At 40.6% G+C, this 9,913-nt stretch overlaps 2 protein-coding genes across 3 annotated transcripts in view; one reads left to right on the top strand and one right to left on the bottom strand.

Moving 5' to 3' along the window:
* Nucleotides 1-822: 822 nt before the first annotated feature.
* LOC110379492 (uncharacterized) lies at nt 823-5,113 on the bottom strand. Its single transcript, XM_021339183.3, has 6 exons — nt 4,630-5,113; nt 4,423-4,548; nt 3,910-3,951; nt 3,603-3,670; nt 3,280-3,483; nt 823-3,103 (listed from the first exon to the last, which is right to left on the bottom strand). The coding sequence occupies exons 1-6, from the start codon at nt 4,967-4,969 to the stop codon at nt 2,993-2,995; spliced, it is 891 nt and encodes a 296-aa protein (XP_021194858.3). The 5' UTR covers nt 4,970-5,113; the 3' UTR covers nt 823-2,992.
* Nucleotides 5,114-5,649: 536 nt separating this feature from the next.
* The window catches only part of LOC110379500 (intermembrane lipid transfer protein Vps13D), a 34,106-nt gene continuing 29,842 nt past the window's right edge, over nt 5,650-9,913 (top strand). For both annotated transcript variants that reach the window (XM_064036263.1, XM_064036262.1), the window contains exons 1-10: nt 5,650-5,817; nt 5,965-6,123; nt 6,623-6,813; nt 7,441-7,620; nt 7,705-7,956; nt 8,042-8,209; nt 8,278-8,431; nt 8,544-8,725; nt 8,824-9,318; nt 9,404-9,567. In XM_064036263.1, the coding sequence (XP_063892333.1) occupies nt 6,027-6,123; nt 6,623-6,813; nt 7,441-7,620; nt 7,705-7,956; nt 8,042-8,209; nt 8,278-8,431; nt 8,544-8,725; nt 8,824-9,318; nt 9,404-9,567 (1,883 nt within the window). In that variant the 5' untranslated portion in view covers nt 5,650-5,817; nt 5,965-6,026. The remainder of the gene's footprint in view (nt 5,818-5,964; nt 6,124-6,622; nt 6,814-7,440; nt 7,621-7,704; nt 7,957-8,041; nt 8,210-8,277; nt 8,432-8,543; nt 8,726-8,823; nt 9,319-9,403; nt 9,568-9,913) is intronic.

Genomic DNA, 9,913 nt, shown 5'->3' with positions numbered 1-9,913 from the left:
GCCAAGTAGATTGATCTTTTGTGCTACTACGTGTCAAAATATTTTCTGCTTAATTATTTACCGCCAAAACTACCCGGTAATAATGTATCACTTTTGATAAGCAAAATATGTTAGAGGAAAGTACCATGTAAGCGGAAGCGTTCGGTATATTTAGTATGTATCAGTTATATATAATTGTATCCGTAATTATTGTTTTATATCAAACAGTGATATATTTTTATCGCATTTGATTTACCTAATATAAATATGTTTGCATTTGACACTAAAAACTACATAGAAAAAAGGGTTTCGGTAAAGAGCAAATCATAAATGTACCTTTTGGTAATAATGTGCGATGGACAAAGATTTGGAGGCAACAGTTACGTTTCCCGAGTCACGGCTGTAATTACCAGTAAACGTATGGTTGTGTGTGTGCGTGTGTTGTGTGATGTGCCCCTACTGTATGTCCTTTGATCTTGTTTAGTGTATTTTTTAAACAAATGCAGCTTTTACATACGCATATCTTAATCAACAAGTGATAATTATTTATTAAACGATGATTACAACATTAAATGTTTGTTTAATTTTTGCACGTAACTTGAACTCGCTCCTGATTGCAATTATTTGATGACACCTCTACAGCCTAGCCAGCTCGTTAGTGACACTCCCACGGTCCACGCGGGTGTGAGAGATATTGGTTCCTACATAACACTTACCATACCGTGTAGAATATGTAATGCTACCTGTCCTGTTCGTGCTTGGAGAGAGGGCCCACCTACACGATAAGAACAAGTGCAATATTTAGCGATATGCCACTCGTGTTGTAGAAGAAAAACAATAAGATAAATAATTATTATTGTTTATTAACCTCATCTAAAAACAAGTCATATAATAAAACACACATATAACACTTGGATACTTTCAAATCACCGATATCAACAACTTTACATAACATTTAATACAATTGTGTTTGAACTTAAATTAGTGATTAAAATACTACGTACAGTGTCGTATACTTTGTTGCAGTCGATGGGCATTAAAATCATATTTTTTATGTCCTTTATACTTTATACGTGTAATGGACGGTGGGGGATCTCAGTTGTGAAGCCAACACAGGGTAAAGGAATTTATCTAGGCCATCAGGGGGATTCACTTCTTTGTTACGGCAACGGCAAATTATTAGAATGAAAAAAATTTAAGGATTAAAAGCCCTACAAACTGTAACTGTTTATGAGAATAGATGTGCTTTGATTTAAATTGTAAAACAAAGTTCAACTGGCTAGTATACTATACACAGTCAGCTCAACAAGTGCTGACGATTATGGCAGCAGTATTTTAACCATCACATAACTTGTAGTATGTACATAACTAAATTATAAGTATTTCCCTACTAATTACAAGATAAAACATATTTCTCGTATATTTTCACAAAGAAAGTGGCTGAGTTTCAACTAGTGCCAACTTTGTACTAATACAATACAGTAATACAATATACATTTTCACTGTGCATTGACTAGATACAACTTTTGTGCTTTATATTGAGCTACCAATAGAATTACATTACTTCTGAACATAAGCTTACTTCAAGTTAACATCTGCACGACAGATTTGGCTATAATTACATAAATTCCATAAAGTGCAGTAAGTACATTCATCATAATAAATTATTACAAGAACACTCTTTATATTTGAACATAGATAGTATGTACTTTTAAAATTATATACTGTGCTGGTCACTTGAATGCATCGCACTAGGGTGACAGGTGCATAACTACTTTATAATGCTTACAGTAGCTACTTCAAAGTTTTCGACAACTGATAAGTTATTATTGCACAGATTGCACTTACAATACAAATTGCAGTAAGCAGATATTTGCGCGGGGCATATACCGTACTGTGCAAACATGTTAAATCAAAATATTTATTATTTAGATAAAAAAAAATATTAAAGGTACGCCTGAATTATGAGTCAAGCTGCAACCTCAGAGTGTCGAGACAGTTATTATTCTGAGTGTCGAGACTGTTGGCAAGAAAAAAATAAAAAAATCATTTTGAACACACACAAACTACTAAATAAACTTTTCACCTCTTACAAATAATTGAACACTTTCAAATTACATCCATGAACAACAACATAATTGCAATGTATAAAATATAATTATACATCATAATTAATTCATAAATCATTCAATAAATTATATGAGTATAAAACTAAAAGAAATATATACTAGGACAAAAAATATGCATGTGTTAATTTGCTTTAACTGAGATAACATTCTAAATCACATGTCCCATGGTGTGTTCGTATATTGCACTAGTTACTATTTTAAAGCAGGTTGGAAATATTATTTTAAGCAGTAATGCACTGCACTGCTTTATTTAAATTAATATCATATTATACAAAAAAAATATAATAAAAAAGGATAATAACTATGTTATGGTACATAGTTTCTGACATTATTATTAATTAGCAATAAATACTTGATTATGGTGTAAGCTGTTAATTGTTATCCACATATTATTATTTTAAATAGTCTTAACAATACCTGGTCACAAATATTCAACTATAAGGAGCTGATATCATGGTCTCACTGACCCATGTTTACCTAAAGCTATTTTTGTGTTGTAAATAAAATATAGTTTCTTATAAATATGAACCTTACCGAAGAGGTAAATAGTAAATTCCTCTAAAATATATACTAAGAGCAGAGTGCAGACATAAGCAGAGTAAGAGCAATAAAAAAAGCCTATCAAAATTCATGATAACATTTGTACACAAATTCGCAGGGAAAATGCGCAAGATGCGCAACACTCCCGCGCGGACTGAGCGCGTCAATATGAGCGGATGTCGCTTACTTGAATTGCTTAACAATTTACTTCTATGAGTAGACGTGCAATGTTTATTTAGATATTTTACTCTATAATATTTTACTACAGACAGATATATTCAAGATCATGAATATAATCTAAAGGGGCAGGATACTTTTCATAGGTTAAGATATGTTTTGTATACCTATTGTGTTTTCTTCTCGTCTGGCTTCTGTTCGGATTTCGTCTCGTCGTCAATAAACAGCAGCGGCGTCATGCCCAGGATGCAGCCTATTGTGATGCCTAGCACCCGACCCTGCAAGCATCATCGTGATTGTGTGATATTTTAATGGAATTTTCTTTGTACAAAGGTTTACAACTTAAATTCATTGGATTTTCTATGCAAAAGTGACTATTTTGTACTGTCATTTTTATTATTAATATGTATGCTTATTCTGAGCATATGGGAGCATAAAATGAGCAATAGCGTACCAGGTTGGAGAACTGTCGGCAGATGGTCATGTCGAGCTGCACGGGCGAGAGCTTGGGCGCGCCGAGCCCCACCCACGTGGCCACGCGCTCCACGTAGTACGCCGAGCCGATGCCGATGATGTCGCTCAGCGTGTTGCCCAGCGCCGCCGCCGCCATCGTCGTCAGCGTTATGTACGCGCTCATCGACGTCTCTATCGTGTCGCCCTAAGCCACAACATTTACATACTTTTATATCTGACAAGCAAGGCACTATAATCCATAAATAAGTATAGACTCAAAACTCCCTGACCATTCCCCTTTTACATAGGTAGACATGTACTTACAGCAATAATCATAATGAAGTTGTCCAAGAATCCGAATCCAATGAATGGTATGGAATTCGCCAATGACACTGAAATCATAAGGGTAAATTAACAATAGCTAATTAATAATAAGCAAATCTGATAATGAGAGGGAAGATAATGAATGGGAGGTGATAGAATTTTGTATTTGTTCTTCATCAGGTGATCATACTGATGCTATTGTTATTCATATAGGTATAAGCTTTGTGTGTTGTGTTATTAAATGTTTAACAGAAGTTAGTAGTAGATAAGTATGAGATAAGGCAAAATAAATATAGTTTATACTCACAGTGTAACAACTCCTTCGTGGTGGGTACCGGTGCCTTAGCCGCTACAACAGACATGTTATGCTTTTAGTTGAACTTCTCAATTTTGTTCACAAAATGTGACAAATTAGGTACAAAATGGAAAATTTAAAGTATTATATTATTAGAATAGAATTATAGTATTAGAATTTGAGAATACAAGATTTTAAAATGTTACGAACATAACTTTGATTCAGTTATTCTTAAGTTTTGCTTGTCAAAACAATTCACTTTTAGGTATACCTGGGAATTAACCAAGCATGGGGACATTCATATAATCAAAGAGCATAGGTATTGTGAGATTAATGTTTAGTACCTACTTGAGACATACAGTTTTAAGTAACATGAATTTGTAGTTAATCAACATAAGCAAATTGTGGTTTATGCAAAAACTGAGAATGAGTAATCTAGTCTTAAAGAGAAACAGTCAATGACATCATCTTGGCAACCAGTTTGAACTGGATTTAGTTAGCTTTTGTTCTAAAAATGGTACTCACCATACTTTTTCTTCAGCCAGTCTTCTGGCACCTCACAGTATGAGCCTGTGGGATCAACATCACCTAGTGTCGGAACTTTACTGGGTCTGCCTAGTGTACTCCTCCACCTGCGACCAGCCAACTTATCTGGAATTGTGATGAAACCATAGTTAGTCTAGATAACATGTTAAATATTTTATATAGTATGTATAGCACTTCAGGACTAACCTTCGAAATCCTCTTTTAATCTTTTAGATTCAAATTCTTGTAAAGCGTAGAGCAGAACTTTTCTTTCTTCATCAGTTAGATGCAACACGAGCTCGTTCGCGTGTACTTTTGTAAGGGGACTAGTAATCTGAGGTTGTGGGGAATCTTCAAAATCTTTTGAAGTAGGACCAAGTCCTAAATTCCTTATTTTGACAGCCACGGGAGCTAATAAGTTAAAATGTGGATTTAATAAAGTGGTACTCTGTCGCACCTGCAGTTTGGTTGAAATATCCAAGCAACGTGAATTAAATTTATTCATAGGTCTTGCGAGAAACCTATTTACAGCCTGCGCTGCTTTCATGATTGCGTGATATTCGTAGGAAACCAAAGAAATTATATGAAATATTCAAAAGATAAACAAAAATACTATTTTGGACAGGGTCTACGGCACGTTCTGTGTTACCAAAGCTTCTGCCTGTCAATCTGCGTAAATTAGAGTTTTTGATTCACATTTTCTGTATTTTTACGTATAAAGGAATATTGAAGAATCAAATTAGAATCCAATCGAGCAATCCAAGTTGAAAATTTTAATAAGGTAAACAGATAATGTACTATTAGGGGAATAAAAATTGATCTGTTGAATTATAGATATTTCCTTATTCCATATTGTTTTAAATTAAATTACATATATGTTGCATGAACGATAGGAGCAGCCACTGGGAGCAGCTGTCGAGTTATATATTTTTTAATCTGGAAGCTTTTGACTGTCTGGTTGACAGGTCCATGACAGATATAATGCTGCTATACTTTTTCGAATTCCCATTTTACGGGGAGTATATCTAAATCTTCGGGAAGGTATATTGTGGGAAACTGGTTTTATTTACCTGAAATGTGCTTTTAATGTTAATTTGACTCTTTCACAAATACATATCTGCGTATCATTTTGTGATTTTTTGGACATTTTCACCAAAACTTTTATAGGCTCTGTGAATTATGGTTTTTCAGAAAAATATCGACTGACAAGACAAAAAAGTTATCCAGAAACTCCTCTGTTGGGTTAAATGTCTATAATAGTTCTGGCAGCACTGGTGTTAGCTATCAAATGAAAATATCCTGGAAACTGTTATCTTTCTTCACGGATTTTTCTTTGATCATAGTGCTTCGATGATAGAGAAAATATACAATATACGAATATTATTTGCTAGCTGTGTGAGTAAATTGCGCAATAAAACCCATTAACTGGTGAACAAAGTTCAATCCGGCTGTTCGTGACATAATATCAACGTTAAAGGACGATATCAATACAACAACAACAGAGGTGTTAGGTCAATGACAAACATTGGTGTGTGTTTATAGGCGAAAGTGTACCGCAAGAGCGTGGCGACTAGTGAAACAAACAGCGCAGAGCACGATGCACGATGTTGGAAGGTCTAGTAGCGTGGGTTCTGAACAACTACCTCGGGAAGTATGTGGAGAACCTCAACACGGATCAGCTGAGCGTGGCGCTCCTGTCGGGTGAGTGCCGCTAGCTGCGCAAATACCGCTCTTGTGTATATTTAGATCTTACGCTATTACGATGACACAGGTGTTTTAATAGACATACTCTATGAATGATTGTATACTGAACAAATATTGAATCTTTTTGGGTTAGAACTTGGTGGACTAGAAACTGTCCATCAACTTATTAATTAATTCATGTTCAAAAACCCTACAAGCATTACTTAGAAAAATAATTTTATGTTTTCAACACTGAATAAATGTTTAATTAACAATTTTAAAATTTCAGAGGTTGTAGATATCCAACATGTAATAAGCTTTTACCAATTAGATAGTACTATTACCAAGTTTAGGTAGCTTTGTATAAACTTAATACTGGCCTGAATGTTAAGTAAGGAAACCCTCAATCAGGTTATTATTGGAGATGTATCTAATACATAGACACATACCATGTAAATTATTAGTGAATGCCATACAGAGTACCACATTTTATTGTTATGAATATAAACATTAACAGGGAAAGTGGAGCTAGAGAATCTCCCCCTGAAGAAAGATGCTCTCCGCCACCTGGGCCTCCCCGTCGAGATCAAAGCAGGGTTCATTGGCAAGGTTCAACTGCAAGTGCCAGTGCGGCAGATCAGATCAGCGCCCTGGCTGATTGCTATCGAGAAACTTTACCTGGTGGCCACACCTATCAATTTGGATGAGGTTTGTAAAGAATAATTTATCTATATTTTGATGTAATAAAGAAGAAACATTTTATTGTTTGTTGTATGTACTCTCAAGGCTCCAAAACTACTGTACTAATTTGAAAAATTCTTACACAGTTGGGATGCTATACTATTCAGTTCAGTTGGCACATAAAGAGGTTCCCATGGAATGCTGGTGAAATCGCAGAAAGACAGCTATTAATACTAATTCTAACTACAAGGACAATATCAATATAATATGAAAGAAGAAAGATAAATTTCTTAAAATATCTATGAAATTCCAACAAATTCATCAATATTTGACAGTAGCTTATCTTGTTTTTGGGTCCTAGCAGGTTATACTGTAAAGTTGTGAATTCATATCTAATCAATGACAATTATTTACTCATAGAACTTGTGCTAAACATGATCTGATAAACAGCTTACAACAAAAATATGTAATTTTTGTTCTACAGTCTTACAGAAACTAGTTTTATTTTTGACAAAAGTAAGTTATAGGAGGAAAACATAACAGTAGAAGTCTACTATTAGGTACGTAGTTACTGTAGTAGAAGGATACCCAAATGTCTAATAAAGATGTTGAATAATTTTTAAATGTAATCCAGATAATTATTATGTCTTGCAGTGGGACTGCAGTGTAGAAGCGTCAATAGCGCACGAGCGCAAAACTGCGCTTCTAGACGCGCTGGAGGCGCAGTGGCGGGCGGAGCACGAGGCGGCCGACGCCGGCTACTACGCCACCTCCTACTCCTCATGGCTCAGCTACGGCACGGGCCTGCTGGCCAACATCGTCGAGAACCTTCAGGTATGTCCACCGAGTGCTAATTACTAGTCTTAAAATGTGAAATAGTTACAGTTTAACTTTGAAATCTGTTAATGTTTGTTTTAGTTAAAATTAACCGACGTGCACATTCGCTACGAAGACGCCATAACGGGCGCGATGCCGTTCGCGTGCGGGCTGACGGCGGAGTCGCTGTGCGCGGAGTCGTGCGACAGCGAGTGGCGGCGCGGCTTCACACTGCTCAGCGACCCCGACGGCTGCTCCTTCAAGCTGCTGGAGCTGCACAACCTCGCCGTCTACTGGGACGCCATGCCCGTGCCCGCCGGCATGTTCGCCACCTGTACCATCTCCGAGCTAACTGTAACTATTCAGCTGATAACAGATCTCAGATACATGAGTAAAAAACACATTCTAGAATAGTACATGAGTTTGGTGTGTGGCACAGAGTCGCATGTCGGAGACGTGGCGCGGCGGGCACAGCTTCGTGGTGACGCCGGCGTCGGCGCGGGCGCGCGTGCGGCGCGAGCGCACGGAGCAGCCGCTGCGCTCCCGCCAGCGCCCGCGCATGCAGGCGCACCTCACGCTCGACACCGTCGCGCTCGCGCTCAGCTCCGTGAGTACACGCGTGCGGCGCAGTGAGCGGGCAGCACAGCACAGTGGTAACGCGAGCGTGTGTTGCAGCGCCAGTACAACGAGGCGGTGTGCTGCGCGGCGGGGCTGGAGCGGCTGGCGCGGGTGCGCGAGTTCCGCGCGCGGCGCCCGGCGGCGCCCGTGCGGGGACACGCGCGGGACTGGTGGCTTTACGCGCTCTCCTGCCACATACCCGACCATCGATGTGAGTCTCATCTACTACATAAATCAACTTTTTATAGGAGCCATATTGTTTCTTGACGTATCGATATTGCGATTATCATGTAAGAACAAATGATACTAGTAGTGTATGTCAGGGACGGAGCCGAAGCCGACGTGGGAATCATGCCTGGTGCGGGCGCGGCAGACGCGCGAGTACGTGGCGGCGTGCCTGGTGACGCTCAGCAACCCCGCCGCCACGCTGCCCGCGGACCGCAAGGCCGCCAAGGACGAGTTCGAGTGGCGCATGCCGCTGCATCTGCTCAAAGCACTGCGGGAGGTCTGTATTAGATTGCCTGTTCAAATACTATTCTTTTATTCTATGTTTTGATTTGTTACCTACTTAACCTTGACGTACATGTGCCATTTCTTTTTCAGGTGGCAATGCGCAAAGTGCCAAAATCGACTCCAGTGTCAACTCCGGACACACCGGCGAGTTCCGGACGCAGCATGCTGGTGCACTGGTTCCCGCAGTGGCTGGGCTGGTACGGCGGCTCGCAGGACGCCGCCCCTGCGGCTCAAGCGGCTGCTCCGACTCCCGCGCCCGCCCCCGCCTCTCACGCGCCCGCAGACTTAGAGGAAGAGATCTTAGATGTGATAGCAGATTCGTTGGACAATAACACGATGCTGAAGAGGGACACGGTGTTCGGCAAGTTCGAGTTCATCCTGAACAAGGGCTCGCTGAACCTGTGCATGGAGGGCGAGGCGGAGGCTGGGGGCGGCGGCATGGAGCTGCAGTTCTCGTGCGTGCGCGTGGGCATCGAGTCGCGGCCGCGCGCGGCCTCGCACGCGCTGCACGTGTCGCTGGGCGCCGTGTGTCTGCGCGAGCGCATCACGCCCAACACGCTCTTCCCCATACTCATCGCGCCGCAGGTGACGCTTGCTCTCTTACATCGTTAGAGACCGTCTACTGTAAGCATAGATTGTAATATAGTATCCATATCGCTATGTGTTGCAGGGCGTGATCCGCGAGGGCCTGAGCGCGCTGAGCGCGTCGGGCGCGGCCATGTCGTGGTGCCGCTCGCACGCGCAACCCGGGGCCGCCACTGCGCAGGCGCAGCAGGAACCGCTCTTCCAGCTCACCTATGAGAAGAAACCCTTCGGCGTCAACTGTGACTACAAGTAAGTACAATGGAATTATAAAAGTATTTAGCGTTAATTCCGCGGAACATGCTGGTGGTCTCAACTAAATAGAACTCCTGTTTTCGATATAAAGACTGTAATATTTACAAAAATAATTGCCGATTTGTGGGCACACAAATGGTTGGTGAGCGAGAGCGCGGGGTCAAGTGTATAGTCGATGGCTTAGCAAGGGTGGGGCGCACGATGACGCTCAGACCGACGCGATGTGAAGGTCCGGAACACCATGCAACTGAACTCGGCAAGTGTTCCGCTCCTCGCGCACGATTTTTAGGCTGACCATACATCAGGCGTGCGCGCCGGGCGTGTGGGTGACGCTCCAGCAGGG

This window comes from Helicoverpa armigera, chromosome 9 (assembly GCF_030705265.1).
Source record: "Helicoverpa armigera isolate CAAS_96S chromosome 9, ASM3070526v1, whole genome shotgun sequence".
Classification (NCBI taxonomy): domain Eukaryota; kingdom Metazoa; phylum Arthropoda; class Insecta; order Lepidoptera; family Noctuidae; genus Helicoverpa; species Helicoverpa armigera.
Note: the sequence above shows the minus strand (reverse complement) of the source record. Positions and strands in the feature narration are given on the sequence as shown.